General features: G+C 46.5%; 6 protein-coding genes across 6 annotated transcripts; 2 read left to right on the forward strand and 4 right to left on the reverse strand.

Moving 5' to 3' along the window:
• The first annotated feature begins 580 nt into the window (after positions 1-580).
• On the forward strand, positions 581-2174 carry V1513DRAFT_307280 (general substrate transporter). Its single transcript, XM_066894647.1, has one exon. It carries the CDS (start codon positions 680-682, stop codon positions 1784-1786), a length of 1107 nt encoding a protein of 368 aa, XP_066750515.1. The 5' UTR covers positions 581-679; the 3' UTR covers positions 1787-2174.
• A 1988-nt stretch (positions 2175-4162) lies between these two features.
• V1513DRAFT_428251 (uncharacterized protein) lies at positions 4163-5143 on the reverse strand (the record flags this gene model as incomplete). Its single annotated transcript, XM_066896267.1, has 2 exons — positions 4163-5016; positions 5071-5143. The coding sequence occupies 2 exons, from the start codon at positions 5141-5143 to the stop codon at positions 4163-4165; spliced, it is 927 nt and encodes a 308-aa protein (XP_066750516.1).
• Positions 5144-5832: 689 nt separating this feature from the next.
• Positions 5833-6838, reverse strand: V1513DRAFT_467308 (uncharacterized protein; the record flags this gene model as incomplete). Its single annotated transcript, XM_066900108.1, has 2 exons — positions 5833-6590; positions 6704-6838. 2 exons carry the CDS (start codon positions 6836-6838, stop codon positions 6141-6143), a joined length of 585 nt encoding a protein of 194 aa, XP_066750517.1. The 3' UTR covers positions 5833-6140.
• A 1186-nt stretch (positions 6839-8024) lies between these two features.
• V1513DRAFT_434384 (uncharacterized protein) lies at positions 8025-8654 on the reverse strand (the record flags this gene model as incomplete). Its single annotated transcript, XM_066896469.1, has 1 exon — positions 8025-8654. One exon carries the CDS (start codon positions 8652-8654, stop codon positions 8025-8027), a length of 630 nt encoding a protein of 209 aa, XP_066750518.1.
• A 77-nt stretch (positions 8655-8731) lies between these two features.
• V1513DRAFT_307262 (OPT oligopeptide transporter protein-domain-containing protein) lies at positions 8732-11658 on the reverse strand. The gene is made up of 2 exons (XM_066894646.1): positions 11577-11658; positions 8732-11525 (listed from the first exon to the last, which is right to left on the reverse strand). Exon 2 carries the CDS (start codon positions 11519-11521, stop codon positions 8921-8923), a length of 2601 nt encoding a protein of 866 aa, XP_066750519.1. The 5' UTR covers positions 11522-11525; positions 11577-11658; the 3' UTR covers positions 8732-8920.
• A 5896-nt stretch (positions 11659-17554) lies between these two features.
• Positions 17555-19357, forward strand: V1513DRAFT_307395 (major facilitator superfamily domain-containing protein). Its single transcript, XM_066894648.1, has one exon. The coding sequence runs from the start codon at positions 17813-17815 to the stop codon at positions 19268-19270; it is 1458 nt and encodes a 485-aa protein (XP_066750520.1). The 5' UTR covers positions 17555-17812; the 3' UTR covers positions 19271-19357.
• The last annotated feature ends 418 nt before the right edge of the window (positions 19358-19775 follow it).

Consider the following 19775-nt stretch of genomic DNA (forward strand, 5'->3'; position numbering starts at 1 on the left):
GGCCCACACCCCCGGGCACGCCCCCTCTTTTTGTGCTGGGCTGCCCACCCAACAAAAACACCACCCACCCCCCCCCCCCCCCCCCCCGCGGTTTCATCGGAATGAGCAAATCTTCTAATATATTGGTTGCCCAGCACCGTATTGTCGTCCATAGCGCATCAGATGGAGTGAATCGGAAGGCTGCACAATGTAGCTCCATCTGCGGGAGAAATCGTTCCAGAAGAGCTTGTGATGTCCGGGAGCGACGATACATCATTGGCGACGAAGAACTCGGAAAGTATTTTGACTCGATTGTTGCGGATTACAAGATCATACCAAAAGTCATCCGCTATTGAGCTCGGGCTGTAACCGTGATTTAGAAGTGATAGAATAAGGAGTCGAATATCACATTCGTGATTGGCGACGGGAACATGAAAGCGAGCATCATCTGGCACAATAGTCCAAACCGTCGTGAGGGCTTCTAATAATGTCTTCTGACCCATGGTTGTCTCCAAGCTCTCGAAAGGGTGTCAAGACCAATACTGCAGTACTAGAAATGCCGTGTAAATGACGCAGGTGACATCCATTGCTTTTGGGCGCTGTCCTGTGGTGCATCGGCGCAAGGTGGGGGTTTGACGGTAGTCGCATCGACTAGTCAGCTAACTTGGGCAGTCTGCAATCCTCGTCCACCGGTATCGCAATGCTTGTGATTGGCCGTATAGTTGCCGGCATTTGCATTGGAATAACATCTGTCCTTGTCCCCATCTACCAGTCCGAGATCGTCCCCCGCAAGATTCGCGGTCGAAGAGTTGCACTCCAGCACTTTGCATTTGCATGGGGCCTCCTGATCATTTATTTCATACAGTATGGATGTTCGTCTCTTAACTCCCAGGCTGCTTTCAGATTGCCCTGTATCCAGGCTCTTCCGGCTATTTTGCTGTTTATAGGCCTCTTTTGGCTTCCCCGATCACCCAGATGGCTGGCTAGTAAAAGTCGCTGGGACGAGGTACTGCAAGTGCTCGCGTTCCTGCGCACACCAGACTGCGACATCAACGATCCGCTGGTACTGGCTGAGTACAAAGAGATTGAAGAACAGGCTCGCGAACACGATGAGAAATCGAACAGTTACCGGGAACTTTTTGGAAAAAAACTGCGCAAGCGCTTGTTCATTGCCATGGCTGTTCAGGGGTGGTCACAGCTGTGCGCAGTCCCCGTATTATTTTACGGCGTCATCCTGCTTCTCGAGTCTGCCGGAATTTCCAATGCGCTCATGGCGGTGTCCATTTTTTACATCGTTTTCGTTGTCGCAACCATTTCGACTATTTTGTGGACTGATCACTGGGGTCGCCGATCGTCCGTGCTTGTTGGTTCTCTCAGTGTGGCATTCTGGTTCTGCTTGATCGGCGGCCCGTATGTGTATTTTGATGAACCAAACCCAGACCCAAACGGACCATTCACGTGGATAATTTTGGACCAACCTATCGCGAGCCATTGCATCCAAGCGAGCGTATATCTAATTTCGGCCTCATTCGCTATGTCCTGGGGCCCCATCGAATGGATATATCCTCCCGAAGTCATTCCGTTGCATGCCAGATGCAAAGCTGTCTCGCTTTCGACCTCGACCCACTGGCTAGTTAACCTCGCATGGGCACTAGTCGCGCTACCGTTGGCGCGCCGGATTCGCTGGGCCTTATTTTTCATTTACGGGTCCCTTAACGTGGCCGCTTTCATTCATGTGTGGCTAGGAATACCCGAGACAAAGGAACGCACACTGGAGGAAATGGACGAGATTTTCGAGCACGGATGAACAGCTCTGGCGGTCGTTCATAGGTCCACCTTACTCAGGTCGCCTGGATATGCTAGCCAAAGACTTCGAACTTGGCAAAATCAGTATTCCTCCCCGCCCGAGAGACGATATCGAAAGAGCCGCTATTTCACAAACCTCACAAACTGTATTCGACCGCACAGCGGATTAGCTAAGTCATTCGCCGCTTGCACGGCACAGCTCTGGTCTTCACTCCTTGTGGTGTAGTAGTGCGCCTCCCGCTGTTTGGGTTCCGGGTTTCAGGCTGTGGACGAGTAAGATCATCTTCTGACCTGGGAAAATAATATTTGACACTGGCTTGCCGATGACTTTCAATATCGAGAGAAATTGTTAAGACTTCAGCTCATGAACCCCCGAACACATTGTAAACCCAATCTCGAAGGCTTACAAGCAGTGCACAGAGGCCAAAGCTCGGTGGATTGGAAGCCCGACTGCTGACATCAATCACTGGCATGACCCAGCCATTTGCCAGCCTGCCAATGCCGTCGACACGCCATCGCCCGCGACCTCATCATCAGAAAGCGTTGCTAGCGTGGAGCAAGGCTTGGCAGTTACAGCCACAGATAGTCAGGAAGATATAGCACCAAGTAAGGTCATGGACTGGTGCTGGAAACTCGCCTGGATTTTAGTGCATAGATCTACGTTCCACGACAGGTAGCTCCCAAATTCAAAGAGTGTGCCTTCTTTCAGCCAGAGATCGAAAGTCTTCCAGCCGAACAGAGTTGGTTCCTGTCGTGCGCTCTGCGGACATATCCCAAATGCATGATTCGGTCGAATGGCTTGCTTCCCATCATCCATCCTCTGCAGGTTGTCGACCAGGAGATGCCGCTACCGCTAGCCAGCTGCTACAGTTTGGTGCGTATGTGGTATGGCGGAGCAACCAGCGGCGAGACGATGCGATCGTCACGGTGACGGTGAAGCAAGAAATGAAAAAGACTACTTTTCTGAATATCACTCATTCTGCAGTAGCAATCCAAATACACGGCGTCGGACCCAGGCTTGTCAGCGGCCATACCAATAACGTTCAAGTGTTAACGTGATCGACAAGCGAGTGGATCGTCCAAGTGAGCGGATCGGTCAAAATTCCATACAAAGTAGCGATTTTTAAACCTCTAAATCTCGACGAAATCTTTCTTAATTATGCTCAATTTAAAGAATAGAGTAGTTATATATCGCGGACTTACATTGTCGCTTTAAAAAATGATTGACGTTTATATTTACTGAAATCCTGTAAAACCCTGAAACTTTCAAGCCCTATTTACGATATCTGGGTAATTAATAGGATAATCTGTAAAAAAAAGAGGCTTGATAATGATTTATAGTCCATTAATAGTGCATTATCTATAAAATTTCAAATTTCTAAATAAGAACAGCTAGTGTGGCTAAGATATAGATGTTTAAAAATTTTACAATTTTACGTTGTGTACCATATAAAATTCCAAACGATCCGCTCGCCTGGACGATCCACTCGCTTGCCGATCACGTTAGGCAATTTCATCAGTCAGCCGTCGACGACTTTGTCCAGTCCGTTGGATACTCCGTCCACAATCATGAACTCTATAGTTATGTCTGCCATACATTTAACGTCCTCTTCTTCGATGCTCATGTCTAATGCTCCCTAAGATTGTAACGGTGAATGCTCCGTATACAAGTAATTTTCTTATTCGTATTCGTTATTCGTATTCGCAGGACTTCCGTTATTCGCAACGAATAAGATTGGGAGCGTCGAATACGAACAACGAATATTATTCGTTATTGGACAACCCTACCGTATACACCGTCAAAAACACCGAGAAAACTCATTGGACGGATATGTCGACTCCAACTACCTCTGCTCCGCGGTCAGCAAATGCAGTAATGCTCTTGCTGATTGCTTCGACAGATCTCGAGTGGCAGCTCTCATTTTGAATTCACCTCTTTGAAAAGTTGCATTGCAACACTAAACCGCCTTGAATCCCAGTAGCACCGAACTTTGTATGATAACGCAGTGTAAGATTTATCGGTCGACGCCTGGTCGACATCGGTGGGCTTCGCTTGCAGACGGACCTTGGTTTGGGATTAAGTGGAGTTATAATTATGATGAAACGCAATACAGCGTACAATTCAATTGGTACTTCTCGATCCGCCTTCCTATATTGGCGATAAACGGTAGGTTGACATCATCCCAATGATAACTAATGAACAAGATGGTTATATTTTCGTGCCAAAATGGATGGGAAATACAAGTCAATGCCTCAGGTAGGTTCTTGTTGAAGCAAAGAGCCCGAAGTGAATACATTCGCCTGGCTCAGTGACATGTTATAAATAGGTAGAACCGATCTCATGGCCATAACACTAGTGAGCCATGTCCGATGAATTTCAAGCCTGATATGCATCCAGCTCTTTCTCCGTCCACTCCCATAACTCTTCGGCCAGCTTCTCGCTCTTTGATTCTTTGTCCAGTTTTCCCAATATCGCAACAGGCTCATAATATGCCCCATTGACGATCTTACTCTTTTCCTCGGTAGCCGCCCAAAGCTGATTCCATGTACCATCCGCCACTGAAGACTTCACTCTACCTAAATTTGCCAAGTAGACCACGCCCTTATTCAGTAGTGAAAGGTTACCCACCAGACCTGTAGCGATAATACCGGGGTGTATAGACACAGTGGTGATGTTCGGGTATCGTCGTGCCAGCTCAGCGGCGTAGAGGATGTTTGCGAGTTTGCTTTGTCCGTAGCGATACCATTGTCCGACAACTCCGGAGTCCTGCGTCGTCCGAAGGTCTTTGAACACCACACCGCCTTTGGGGTGAGTGCGAAATGCAGTTGAGGTCAAGAATATGATTCGCACATCAGAGTCGGCCATTTCTGCGGTTCGAAGTAGAGTGGGGAGGAGCAGCTTGACCAATAAAGCGTGACCCATATGGTTGGTGCCGAACTGCACTTCGTATCCATCTTCCGTTAGTCCGGGAGGTAAAGCCATGACGCCAGCATTGCACATGAGAATGTCAATGCGTTGAGATATGGAAGTGAATTGCTTAGCTGCTGTCTCAACAGAAGCAAGAGATGCCAGATCGCATTCGATGAAGGTGAGATTTATATTTGGCACTGCGTCCTTACAGTCGCTGATAACAGCAGCAGCTCTCTTAGAGTCCCGCCCACTAAAGTAAATATGCTCCGGATTGTGCTTTGCGAGAGCAACGAGTGATTCTTTGCCCAGACCGGCAGTTCCTGCATGTTGGTGTTAGTGATGATTCGAGGAATAGTTCAATAGAGAGCAGGAACCTCCTGTAATGAAAATGACTTTTCCAGAAAGATTAGGAATGTCCTTGTCGGGGTTGAAGCTTTTACCTCCCATGTCGAAGGAATCAGCGGCGATGTACCAAGAGTAATACAAATATGGGGGGATATACGAGTAACTGGTTCTTACGATTCAAGCGTTGCAAGACTTCGGGGTAACAAGGATGGGATATATATATGCAGTAGGGTAAGGAATTTGTTCACAAAAAGGCGGGGTGCCTGATTCTGACGCTGATTTGCACGTGTCAGAAGTGCTATGGACGGTCGTATGTGTTTCGTCGAAAATAAGCAAGCATATTTTGTTGGAAACTGACTAGGGTCATGCAATTCGGAGGTACCGAGGAAGAAGGAAGAGCCTCATCGCGAAGCGACAGTATTACCCGGACGAATGGTGGTACGAGGACGATCTTAGATAAAAAAAGTACTCGCTAGCCGTAATTCGTGACTGAGCGATAGTTGATCCCCTCAACGATCCGATGTAATTAATTTTGTAAATTTCACTGACATAGAACGTCGTTAACTCGATGCAATGTTTACAGCCATTTCGTATCAGCTGAGTGAGGTTATCGCTTTATTGAAATAAGGTTTCTAACATTAGCCTGAATTTCTCCAAGAAACAAATTGGCTTAACGAGAATATCGTCTTACATCGAATGAAGGTTCTACACTGTTCAACTAACCAAGCAGGTAAGTCCCGCAGCAATCAATAAAGCGCATTTATGTAATATTTACATTACGATCTAGAACATTCTATAGAGGTGGATGCGATTGCGGCACTTTTAATACTATTTGTAAAGTTAATCGCAAATATGAGAACCTAATCGTAAAGTAACCGTATAGTCTAATAAGTGCAAAATCGTAACGTTAATCGTATAGTAATCGCATTCCTATTTGGATAATTTACCCTTACCAGGGCTGGACACGAATAAGGATTTTGCTTGTTCGTATAAGAGCATGAAATATATTGCGCCGAGGAGGTGAAATGACCTCCATGGAAAATGGAGTGGTGGGCAATATATCGATCAAGCTCTTCAGTCATCGAAACAAGTTTATTAGCTATCTATGAAAATCATCCTTAGCTTCCTTTACTGCAGTAGTCGCCTCTTCGAGATGGATGCGTAATGTCGTGCATGAGTGGTGTCTGTCGCAACTCCCTTCAGAAATAGACATCGCTAGGCGGAGACGGCCGCGCAAGGCGCATACGGACCAAGATATGGCTGCCCGCAAGCTATCATATGACTGCGAGACCCCGACTTCAACGGCAATCATCAATGTGAGACGCGTTCCCTCGCGGTATTGCAATGCACCGTCCCAAGCTCTCGAAGTGAGCCTAAGGCTACTCTGCCCCTTTGATCTTGAGTCTGAGTCGTAGCGGAGATTACGGGTGATTTCTGAACTGGTGCCTGAATTCATTATGACTTCAGCGTAGATACTCGTCATCAACGCCTCGCCATTCCCGAATGGATGGGAGTTGGTGGAGCCACGAGGATGGCGAGACCCCTGACGCTATCATACCATAGTTGGGGATACCTATGCACATTGTCAGCCGGTTAGTCACAAATCTGTGATACACATACTTGTTTTCATCTCTCTCAAGGACTTTGTCTACTCGTTTGTACTCTTCCCAACTGGCCGGCACTTCTAGCCTGGTATCCGGCGAGATCGGCCTTCCAAGAGGTCTGCACACTCCATCCGGTAGGCTGTGCGAAGCTGCCCTTTCTCTTCTCGTCTTGAATAATCTTAACTTCGTCCATGCCGCCTGATACGGTTAGTTATAGATTGCACTGCGACAAGCTGATGATTGTCAGTTGCAGATCCAATCGTTGTCGATCGCATCCATGTTCGATTAGCGCGGAACAGTCACATCAGAATGGCAGAAATTTGCAAAGTAATATAAAAAGTTCAGATTATTGACAGTTCGATCAGTTATTTTGCGAGAATCACAACTAGACCGATTGTGTGTGCCATGTTTGATTTCGGGCGACATCCATTCATGACCCCGGCTGAAAGCGCCTCCGCGAAGCCTGACCAGGAACAAATTGCTGGGTGACTGCAATGGGTTTCGTACCTCAGATTAACAGCATACGTCACATTAAAGAGACATGTCGAATTTTACGGTATAGAGGCTTTCCTCTAAACTGATCATACTGGTTGCTGATGAGGTCGGAATTAGCGCGACATATTTTCCGTGACAAGAAACTGTGGATTGATGGTAGCCGTGTTGAGGTCTGGTCTGTATATTGGTACGGCATTAGGAATCCTACTCAATATAAGAAAGTCAAGGGTACGATGCACAGAGGTCAATAAAATTGTCACTGATGGGCGACTGCTGGATTTTACACTGTGACAAGCTGACCCTGGTTCGGGCTTGTTTCCGTCTTGTCAATAATGTTGTCCTATAGTTACATAATTGGCAGGTCGGGGCAAACGCGATACAAGTTTCGGAGGGTTACCCGATGTGAGTTCTATTCATAGGAGTGCTTCACTGTAGACTACTTAACGCATTTGATTTGTCCACCTGCCTCAGCAGCTTCTTGAGGATACCTTCCTGGCGAATCCCTTTGCAATCTTCGATAGTGGCCGATCTCGCGCGTGCTGGGTTGTGCTGGAGCCGGACTTCCAGGCCCAATGGCGCGAGAGTTTTCAAGGCAAGCCGGTCTCGGATCGCGTCCCTCAGTATCTGGCTCCTGGTTCCGTGGGCTCGGGACCCTATTTTAGGTATTGTTCTAGGCGACGGACGAGCATGACTAGTTACACTACCTGGCGGCGGTGCGAGTGCCACTTTCGGCTCAACCGTCTAGGTTCTGGCGTCTTAGGAGTAGCAGTCGTTCTTTTTTCTTTTGTGTTTTCTTTTTGTAATATGTTAGTATATATTTCTACTCTTTCATTTCTGTTGTTTGTCATATAACAAAATGTTTATTGTGCTCGCTGTGCACAATGCTATGCTAACTCAACTCTCTGTTTTTTTGACTCAACTAACAGTCCAGCATTGAGACACCGGTTTGGAACGCGGATGCACATGGGCAGGAAGCCGTATCTTTCTGAAGGCACCTCGACGAAACCAAACTCCACATTCTCGTCAGCAAGTATGGTGGTGGCATTTTTCTTTTTGAAATTTTTTTGACAGGCTGGAATACGAGAACAAGATCGCCAGTTTAGGGTTCGGGATTGGCGACGACGATTCCAGGCAGCGACTTGGTGAGATTTTGACCGGGAACCGACTTCCTGTCTCTCGGCGATCGGTCTATTAGGGTCATGCGTGTAGTACGAAGACCGAGCGTTATCGACACCGACGGATCTTTTGCTTTTGTCATTCGCTTGTGGCGTGCGGGCGGACCAACGGGTTCGTGTGTAGCTGTAGCCCGAAGCACGGTCCGGGAGAATAGTCTCCTCATAATTAATCTCTGTTATCAATGGAGTTCCCATGCAAGCAAAATTCGAGTTGCACGTCCTTAACAATAATTTGTCCCCATCTGACTGAGAAGTGGCTTGGCCAGTTACCCATCCATGCGGTGGCCCCTTATCGTAAGACCGGGTTACACCTTGCAACCGGACTGCGTTCTCTCGCATAAGGAAACCTCAGAAATTATATATTAGCGCACTTGAGGCGTCGTGGCTAGCTGAAAATTACAAGAGGACTGACTTAATTCAGTATGTTGAATTTAAAGACAAGTTATCAATAATTCTTTCTTTTAATATTCCTTCCACTTTTGGATTGTACCAGTACTTAGCTCATTTAAATAAATACACGACGACAATTATAATAATGCCTGCAAAAGTTTCAATCCATAATTTCTTTTCTCAAAATATGCAACAATTAATCTCCCAATCCTTCTCTAATCCCACGTAGCAGGTCCAAAATGCGTACCAGGAGGAAGAGTATATAACGAGGCAGTTCTTGCACCATCAATTCCGGCACTAGAAACTGTGTTTCCCCACCACTTGAAACTAGTCTTAGTTGCCTGCAGCGAAGCGAAGATGAGGATACCACTGAAAGCGACGCCAGCGCCAAGTGCAGACGTGAGAACGTAGTTATACTTTGTCCACCATCCCAGATACCTGCGTCGGATGAAGTACATGAAAATGAAAGAGAGCTGCATTCCAGGTGTGTAGTAGGACAGATTGTATGAGCTGTCAAACCGAGTCATTCCCGATAGAAAGAGGATAGGGTTGACATGCTTCAAATATTTGTAAAAATATTTTCTCACATAGAAGCATGGGACAGCTGCGAGCGCACCAATAAGAAACGCCCATTTCAGCATAGGATAAAGAGTGTTGAAAACCCTGCTAGGACCAACGACGCCCCAGACCAATGTTGCAGTATATAAAGTACGAGGAAATGCGCAAACAAATTTGTTTGGTTGTGTCGGACTGCACAAATCTGGAATTGAATTGATAAGGACGTCCAGAGCTCCAATTGTACAAAATGTTTGAATCAATGTTGCCAGCATCTGGCATCTGAACATTGCTCTTGGTGGAATCTTGGAGTAATGAGCAAGTTTCTGATCGCCTATGAAACTTTCTGCCTCAGCATCAACATTCCATCCATAGACACGGCAGATCATATTCGCGATGGCATGCCCCGGTACCATATATCCTGCGAGAATAATGCCAATGTCGTTGAATCCTAGCTGATATCCGGTAACCGAGTAAATGATTGCACTGGGAATAACGAGCACGATACATACGACGATAATAACTATAATAGACCATGCTGGAGTTCCGGTTGGCCAACACTGGCAAGCAATGATACCGAAGGCGAGAGATAGCAAGAGGATACAGACATACCACCAATCGGGAACTTCAGGATATCGAGCCATCAATCTAGATATAGGATCATTCTGCATCTCGTAGTTGGAAGCTTTGCGATCCTTGATGCCCCTCCAAAAGCCCTGGATTGACGCTTTGATCTGCGTCCACTCTGTGAGGCCAATGTAGATAAACGACAAAGTAAACATGGTGAATTCCGAGCCATATTCCGTTAAATAACCCAAGGAAATAAACGGAGGTGAGTAGGCTTTGTACTTCTGCAGATCAAGCTCGAGCTTGCTGTTGACAATCTGAGACGCATTGAATGCTGTCCCTTTGTTATTAAAGCTCGCATTCGAATTAATCGGAATATATCCCGCCCATTTATAATTCTTCCAATAGAGAGCGAGCATGAGAAGACCAGCAAATACCATGCCAATGTACCGGTTGCACGCTGAGAAAAAAGGTGTTGCAAGTGGATTGGAATAGTTCATAACAGCCCAATCCCACGTCGTCCAAGGACTGAACCCAAGCCCCAAGCTAGACCCTGTCACAATAGCCAGCACTTTGTTCTGAGGTGCAATCCATGTCATCCAGTTGAACGTGCTAAGCGCTGTGAATGTATATCCTGGAATCAAAAAGTACAGGAAACTCGCACCAAGGCAAATGAAAAAGAACTTGTATTTACTGATTGTCCATCCGTGAATACTGCGCCCAGTTTCAGGCAACAACAACGTCCGATTGAGCATAAGAGTTGGCAAAAGAGAGGGCCAAACAGCTTTGCTGGGATAGATAACCCATCTTCTCAATATGCCGGCAAGACCAAATCCCATAAACTGTGTCGAAAAATTCAATAAGAATATGAAGCCAAAAGACACCCAAGTCTGGTTAAAGAATATTTTCAGCTTCATTGTGAGTACATAACTCATAAAGTTCGTAGAGCCGGATCCCACATTAACCATAAGGGTTGCAAGCATCTGTTCCTTGAAGTTCCAAGGTCCCGGGTTGAGCGAGTGTCGAACTCCAAACAAGGTGATACCAACGTCTGGCAAAATCTTCTCCAATAGTTTTCCACATGGATAAAGCAAAATTTGGAGAGTTGTGGACCGAAGCCTGAGCGATGGTTGACGGAAACTAAAAAGCTCGTTGATAAATGAACCAATTGCCACCCAAACAATTCCCAGGAAATAGGCGCGAATAGTTTCCACTGGCATAGTTGGGTCGTCTGTCGGGTCGCAAATTGCCCGCACCTCGGGGTATGGTGAATGGAATTTAATCAAAGTTGCCTCCAACAGAACATCAAGTATATACGATTCGTGATCTGTGCCATATGCTTCTTCTCCCTTCAACATAAGCTCTATAGTACGAAGAGTCTCTGACGGGAAATTTGGGTCGTCCGAATGATATTCGGCGGCATCTTCGAGGATACGCAGAGCTTCGTCGACGCTCAATGTGCTCATCATATCAAACAAATAATCCGTTTGAGAACCAATGTCCAAAAGATCCTCAAGGTCTTTCTTCATGCCACCTTTAAGTCGTTCCATGGCTTTGTCCCGGAGATTGGGAATATCAGCGACTTCCCGGACACTAACCATGCCCGTCTTTTCCTTTGAGGCTTCATCGGATGAGACATCTCCATTGGGATCGGAAACACGTCCCGCCAGATATTCAGGGACTTCGTCTTTCATATTTCTAAAATATTATTAATAATAACTTATCAGATATTTGCACATTGTAACTCACGTTGAACCAGTTGGGAATATATCCTATGAAAGGCTTCAACCACTCGTATTGGCTCTTGATGCCGTGCAGTGTGATCTTGACGAAAGCAGGAAGGACCGTCAAACTGGTCAATTAAATACATAACATGTTTAGGCGCTCTTTATCTTATCATGTTCTACTGATGCGCGTGCGATGCGAAGTCGCAGAAGCTAATTACCAGCTCATAGACTCTTATCTTTTCATTTCTTGTAGCTATTTGTGACGCGCATCAAGGTACCAGCAAACGATACCATCAAAATAGTAGCGCATACTGTATTTGCGTCGTTAATCTTATCGCCCCATACTTTCTGTCACTAACTAGTGTCCAGCTGTAGATAAAAGTAAAAATGTACCGCCAGCTATATTTGCCGAGTTATCTGCAAAGCCCGGATAAGTGATAAGATAAACCACAAAGTTCAGCGCACTGGCCCCACAATATCTGTGTCAGAATTAGAGTGTGAACTTAGCGTCGCACTACTTGGGCTACATTGCGGCGCGTGCATATAGCAACATTCCCCGGTACCTGAGATGTCAGCGTTTCTCCTCCTAATTCAGCAGCTAAAAGTCACTTTGAGGCTTTACTACCGGCATCGCATCAGTTGTCATAACGCAAATTTTGTTAATCAGTTCACAAGCTCCCGAACTTGATGAAAATATTAGAAGTGATGAAGATATTTGAAATAGATTTAATCCAAAATGTTAAGGTTGTAAAGTTATAACAGTACTTTGAAGAGACATAACATACATACTCTGCGGTGAGAGCCAGCCTGCTTTGCCAAATTTGCAGCAATGGTCGAAAGCAGGTACGTGTACCATGGCCGTCTTGTGACCAAATTCGCAATCAGATGAAAAGTTCGCGAGCGCTCGGCGCCACAAAGTTGCGGCGCATTTCATGCAACCAATTTGTAGACTTATCAGGGCAAAGGGAACAATCTGATGACATTACGCTCTTGCTGACGTGCCGTGAGTCTTGGTATTTCACAATCTAGCCGAGCAGCAAGTGGGACCCAGACGCACCAGAGAAACTAAATAGCTGGACTTCTCCTTGGCGCAAAGTTGCGGTGCAACTCGGGCAGCTGATGCCGATGAATCTCAAGCGGAGAGATAAGGAATGCAGCCGAGAATATTATCCTCCCGACACACAATTTGGTAATATCTTGCAAAATGATCTAATTTGAGATCGACAGGGCCATGAGCCATGGACGATTGCGCCATACCCCATTAATATTTGCAGATCTTGCAGACTCGCTCAGTATTATTACAATAATGCTAACAAACATTTGGAAAGATCACTTAGACCTTGAACATTTTCTGACATTATCTATGCTTTCCTTTAATCAGACGCTAGTGGTACTGAACGTACAGTCTCTGATAGAAAGTTTCCAGCAAAGCCTTCTCAAGGAAACTAAATAGCGCCATCCGCACTACTTCAGTCTTGCCAATCCAAGCTATCCTGCAGGCGTGGCAGGTGACGGGCGACAATCGTACTGTCACATTTCCATAGTACCATCGGTCCTCCATGCTTTAACAGCACCAAAGTGAGACAGTCAAATAAGCAACATATGGCGTGCGAGACTGACAGCCATACCCCATCAGCTGCCTGGTGGCCATTTGACTAATTCCTCTACCTTGTCTCTCTCCAGTCAATGCACCTTGCCATTCTTCGTATTGCATGGAGTGCGGGCATGCGCACCTGAGCCCAAGAACTGCGAAGATGATGCCATGGAATTGCCAGTTTATATCTGATCGGCTCTGCACAGCTACTGTCGTCCAGCGTACTTCGGAATTGCAGCGTATATCTAATTGCGGCGATATGCTTGGAGGATAGTATTCACTAACTGTATAAGGTAAACATGACCAGCGCGAATCACATCAGCTTCCAGATCCAGGTCATAGGAGCAACCGCGTTCCATAGGAAGACGGCCACTGAACGAGATAGTCTGCCTGCCGAGCCGATTAATTCCGGGTGGCCATACTTCTTAAAGTACCGATCTGACGGCCTGCAGACCGATTGGGGCCAATCATCGCCATGTACTTATTGATCTTGTAGGACTTAAAGGAAGGATCTCGTCAGTTCAAAAGAGGTGAAAAATATCACGCACTCATACATACGTTGTCCACTTCAGCACATCTGCAACTGACAACGGTCAAAAAGAGTTCCTAAGCTGATCAGGTGGTTCTGACGCCGAGGTAGAAATTGTGTGCTTCCGGCAAGTTGACTGTTACTCTTCAATCCAGTTGTCGTCAATATAATTCCGCTACCATTGTAGAGAAAATACTAAGGCTACAATATAGACTGGTGATATCTGTGTCAAACTGTACTATTCATCCAACTTAGCCCAGCCAGAGTTGCAACAGGGATTCATAAAAGGATCATTGAGGTATATACACTTCGCAGACTTAAACTGCTCAAGAAAGAAGTCCATTGTTGGCAACACCTTATCAATCGCGGCACTACGACCGACAAGAAGTCCTGAAGCTTTTGTAAATCGTGCGAGTATTGTCCGATATTAAATCGTCGTCATTTGTGAGAAATATACGATAGATCTGAAAAAGACTAAATTGAACTCAAGTCAAGGATGAGATGGGGCTCGAGACTCTGGACTCAATTGATGACTAGTCTCATGGATATTTCAAGTCTATATATGTAGACACACCTGAACCGAAGTAAGACAATCAAAACTCCCCTGCTCAACCACCTCATCTGCCGAATGTACTTTAGTCGGCTTCAGTATTAGTAGGGAACAAGAAGAATTGAGCTGCTAGGTTGATAATATCGCCAATACAACGGAGTCTGTGATGTTCAGGCTTGTATGTATTCTCATATTGATTAATAGGGATTATCCTTCAAGTTAGTTATAATGTACCTTAATATTTTATAAGTTATACGAACATTGTGAAGTTGCGTGTATCATTGTATCATTGTTGCCTGCATTATCCATCACAAAGTATTCGACTTTTGTAGCAATACCATAATCATTGATGATGCTCATAATACAAGCAGCGATTCTGGGCTGAATGCCTGCCATCTAGATCCTGTAAGGAAAGGACGGGTCCGTAAGTCTACTGTAAAGTGAGTGTATCTCACTTTTGATATGCTGTTTCTGATATTTGTAGCAACATGGCGTCCGGGCCCCATGTTCGATACCAGGGCCTAATTCGCGAGTAGCATCGCTAGAGAGGTACCCACGCTTGCAACCATTAGCGTTTTTAAAGGCGTCTGCGATATTATTTGCATTAATGTAGTTCGAGCTTCTTGAGCAGACGATTTGTTAATCTTGATTCTTAAAGTGGCTCACAATGAGAGTAGTCCCACGAGATTCTCCACACTCAGTTATGTAGTATTACAGCACCAAATTGACTTGCCAGCCTTTGAGGATGGCCTCATTGCGACTCACAGGTACGTTGAGCCAGAATTTAGAATACCGTCGGCTCTCCGTAGCTGTACTAGTTGAGGTAGTCACAGAAGAAGACGACTAAGTAAGATTAAGCATTGGTGAATCAGGAATCTAAATTCTAAAATAACTCCCCGTCAAGGTGCGAGAGTATATCTGAAGGCTAAGAGAAGACATTTTGGTGACCTAGCTATATTGATTGACATGAATGTTATGTCGTTGATATTGATGATTTCCGCCGGATGCATGAAATACTAAATTGTGTGTATCTGGCTTGTTACCCATCTTGTAAAACACTAAAATCAGGTGTATAATATGGTCGGATATGATCACATCACAACCCTGAACTCATATGATATCAATGGAGATACGGTTGGCGCCAAATGGACACGAATTTCGTAATCTACCCTAGTCCCAAAGAGGAATGGTTGGTTTAAGCGTTGTTTTCCTTGCGTCGTGTCGTTTGTCAACAAACTCCCATATCAACCTGCGCCGACAAGCTCCTTGGGTAACTAAATTACAGTAGTTCCAAACCCAAAGAGAGGTGGGTGGTTTGCTTGAAGAATAATCTCTTCCTGTCGATTTCTAGTCGGGCTGCCAAACATATACTGTGGCCCGTTTGGAACTATATCGATGCCGTGAGCGTGTCCCCAAGAAACCCATGTTGGCTTATGTTAGTAGCTCATCTTGTATCCATTTCCAGAGTATATATGCTCATGTGTTTTGTCGAATGTCGCAATTGTCGCACGTTTAGCCTTGGAGTACTTGCATTACTGATTATCTTGAGAGGTAGTCGTAAATCTCACAAAGATCTATCTCTCACTATTGATGCCGTCTTTAAAGGGGCACCGAATTGCCCGAAAACAAAATCAAGGCACTGCTAATACCAGCATTTCAGACCTGAGTCAGCAAGCTGACCCACAACATTTCGCAGGCTAAGCCGAATGTCGCTCCGCAATTTCGCGGTACAAGCGGCAGAAGATTTCGTAGAGGCGTGCGACCTTTGTGCCTTCCTGCTCACAAATTCGTCCATGTCCCGCATGACCATTGGCACGAGAACGGCAATTCTCCGTCGCTTCTTGTCACTACATGCAAGAACAGCTTCACAATGCAAACAGGTCAATATATCGGATTAGCATCACAGAAACATAGTGATGTCCTAGATTATATGAAGAAAGAGGGCTATATGGCAGTCAACTCTCCACTCTATCCGGCAAGCACCGAAGCAATGGACCCAGATTTGAACGTAAAATATCTACATCGGTAAACCGGTTTCTTCAAGTTAGGCGTCTAAGTTGAAGTTGTGGACCACATTAGTCATACAAATTGTATCGGCGGCACGCCAGTCGCGTACCTGTTTTGTCAGGCTATGGTATGGCCATCTTATCTCTTGAAGGGGCGGTTCGGGTATTCCCTGGATTACATCTCATAAGCTCAAGTAGCTCTTCTCCGGGTCCTCGGCATTCATAAGACGTTGTCCAGTCTCCTTGTCTTCTCGTCGCCAGATGGTTTGACTGCCGCGCAATGTGTCTGCATACAGTAAGGCAACCTGGGTCGAAGCGGACTCCATCTTTTACCGATCCAATTGAATCCTAAGATATCTTTGAGTTTATCTTCGAAAAATCGGAGGATATACTTTCTCGAGACCTCTCGGTTGTTTATCTCGATGGCTGCCGTATCCAACAGGGTTCATCGTGTTCCACGTATGTTCCAAGGTAACGTGGACAGATACTGCGCAAGCGTTGCGTGTTGTGTGGGTCGTACTTCTATGCAAGCTCCACCATCTTATCCTACGAGACCGTACTCCCAATTGAGGCCGCGCTTAACTGGGGCCAGGTGGGCCAGGGTTCTGAGATGGAGGAGAGACTACCACCATGGCCGAGATTGACCTATGCCAGGCTGGCCATTGGCTGAGAGTTGCACAACTGACAGTAGATGAGTCATTTTTGAACCTGCTGGCCGGGTCCGGGATACGCCTTCGAAATATTTCCAGCGGTCTCCGTCCTGGGACGAGCTGCTGAAGCTGGAGTCCACAAGAGAAAAGTCATCCCAAAGCGGGCCATCGCCGGCTCGCGAGCCATCAAGAAGAGCCACCTCGTGGTGCCGTGTCCGGATTGAAGAACAAGTATCAGGGATGGACGTCGCCCGAGCATTGTGCGCTCTAGTTGTGTGCGGGTTAGGGTGTCGATCGCCGGACTTTCTTTGCCGTGGACGGCGCATGGGCCACCTGATTTGCCACCTCAACCCAACTAACGCTCGCCCAGCCGAAGTAGAAAGTCCATGCACCACGCAATAAAACATGAGCATAGCGTTTTTCTCCCCTAAAATATTAGGTTTGAATTTTGACTCATGCCGGAGTGGAAGCAAAGCAATTTCTTAGGCCGTAATTGTGTGGTGTTTCCTCTCGGTCGGGACTAGCAAACCCACGACTCGGCAATTCCCAGCCTAAACCTCGAATTCTAGCTGAACTTTTTGTGCATAGGGATATACAAGCGGAACTGCCTGTTATTGGACTACCATGAAAGGTAAAATTACAAGTCAGTGTTAACTTTTAGGCTGCCTCCGGCTGATACTGCGGCTGGACTGGATCCCGGGACAAAAGAAAGCTTATTCTGCGGCAAAAGACCTACACATGTTGAGGGAACAAAATTACCCGAGACAGCATGGCGGGGCATGCGACGAAATCGTCTCCCCAGACCCCGCGGTGTGCGGGGGATCCGTGGCCGCGCATTTCTCCAGCGTCTCCATCTTTCGTCCTTTCTATATCAATAGTCACACCCGCATTTATGTCTGATCTCAACCACACCGCTTGCCTCGCACACGATGGAAGATATCAAAGTCGACGACAAGTTCACAGAGAATGCGGACGCTGGCGCATTCGCCGCAGCGGCTACCGTGATTACCATGGAGGAAGAGCGTCGGTACTTGCGCAAGCTCGATATTCGGCTCGTGTCGTTGTTATCAGCGATCTATCTCTGCTCGTTTCTAGATAGATCCAACGTTGGCAATGCAAAAACCGCAGGCATGAATGCGTCGTTGGGCCTCACGGACAGCCAGTTTTCCTGGCTCTTGACAATCTTCTACATCCCGTACATCTTGTTCGAGTGGTGCACCTTACTTTGGAAGGTGTTTCCGGCAAACTATTATGTCTGTGCAGTCGTATTCCTATGGGGAATGGTGTCAGCGCTCCAGTCTTTGACGCACAATTGGGCAGGCATGATGACTCTGCGGTTTTTCCTTGGCGTCGCGGAAGCAGCATACGGTCCCGGAGTGCCGTTCTTCCTCTCGTTCTTTTACCACCGCAATGAGATGGCGTTCCGGTCCGGACTTTTCTTCTCGTCCGCGCCACTGGCGTCCGCGTTTGCCGGTGCCCTGGCGTACGCGATCACATCCGGTCACTCCAAGCTCCAGAACTGGCGTTTGCTATTCTTGGTGGAAGGCATTCCCACAATGCTGATTGCAGTCGTCGCCCTCTTCTTTCTTCCCAGATCAGCACCGGAAGCACGGTTTTTCAATGCTCGCGAGAAAGAAATCGCTGTGGCTAGGCTGGCGCGCCAGACGGGAAAGACGTCGCAGAAACGTGGACTCAATGTAAAGCATATCGTCGAGGCCATGATGGAACCGCGGTCGTGGATCATTGCAATCATGTTTTTTTGCGTCAATGTGTCGTTCTCGTCCCTGTCCGTGTTCATGCCGTCGATAATCAACTCGATGGGCTACACGTCTGTTCAAGCGCAGGGGATGAGCGCGCCGCCGTACATTCTTTCCTGGATCAGCGTGATCGCTATGACGTTTGTGGCAGCAAAGTTTCATATCCGGTCATCCTTGATTGTCCCTTTCTCGATCATTGGTGCGGTCGGGTATCTTATTCTCGCTATCGCTACAACCGCGGGAGTGCGGTACTTTGCTCTTTACTTCTGTGCTGTCGGCATGTTCACGACAGTGGGAGTGATTATGCCTTGGTCAGTCGACAATCAAGGGACGGACTCTAAAAAAGGCACCGGCATGTTTTTACTCAACCTGGTCGGACAATGCGGACCGCTCCTGGGAACTCGCTTGTTCCCGCATAACGAGGGGCCGTACTATCGCAAGGGCATGTGGTTTTGTTGCGGGTGCCTCTTTGCGGTCACGGCCCTGGCCATCCTTTTGCGATATCACTTGCGTTACCTGAACAAGAAACTAGATAAGCGCTGGGGTAGTGTCGAGAGCCAAGTCGTGGAGGAGTTGGATGAAGTAGGAGTGGAGAGGGAGTTTAATCCTACATATAGATACATTTTATAACATGCTATTGAATTAAAGTTCTATCCTCATTGTCCTCTCATTAAGCCATATTGTCTCTAAGGCAGGCAAACCTGTACTAATTTGGTGACGTCACTGTAACATGGACTCTGAATAGGGTGCATAGATATTGGAGTGGTTGCGGACCAATCTCTTCGTAGGCTTGGCCTTGAAAATCTATTCCATTAGTTCTATAGCTTGATAATTTCCATTACTTTCTCGTCGACTTAAGCTTCCTAAAACTAATAGTTTTATATAACTTAACGTAATCCATAAACGAGTTGCGCACACAAGCGAGCTGCGCACTTAATTGACCCAGTCCAATTTTAAACGCTTGATTCTCCCACAACCAAAATGGAATCAACTTCAAACGAAGCCAGATTAGCAAGTTTCGTACCCAGTTGGCTTTCTTTGCGTACCCAGCTAGTTGGTCCGTGACACTTCGTTTGGGGGCCGTAATTCAGAAGTTACTTTCCAAGATTCGGGAATTATATGGTGACTAAAGGTT

This window comes from Lipomyces chichibuensis (assembly GCF_038497645.1).
Source record: "Lipomyces chichibuensis strain CBS 12929 unplaced genomic scaffold V1513scaffold_79, whole genome shotgun sequence".
Taxonomy (NCBI): domain Eukaryota; kingdom Fungi; phylum Ascomycota; class Lipomycetes; order Lipomycetales; family Lipomycetaceae; genus Lipomyces; species Lipomyces chichibuensis.

What these genes read in the sequence shown, in the direction of transcription:
- V1513DRAFT_307280 (XM_066894647.1), top strand. Translation starts at nt 680, where the DNA reads ATGCTTGTGATTGGCCGTATAGTTGCCGGCATTTGCATTGGAATAACA.
- V1513DRAFT_307262 (XM_066894646.1), bottom strand. Translation starts at nt 11,521, where the DNA reads ATGAAAGACGAAGTCCCTGAATATCTGGCGGGACGTGTTTCCGATCCC.
- V1513DRAFT_307395 (XM_066894648.1), top strand. Translation starts at nt 17,813, where the DNA reads ATGGAAGATATCAAAGTCGACGACAAGTTCACAGAGAATGCGGACGCT.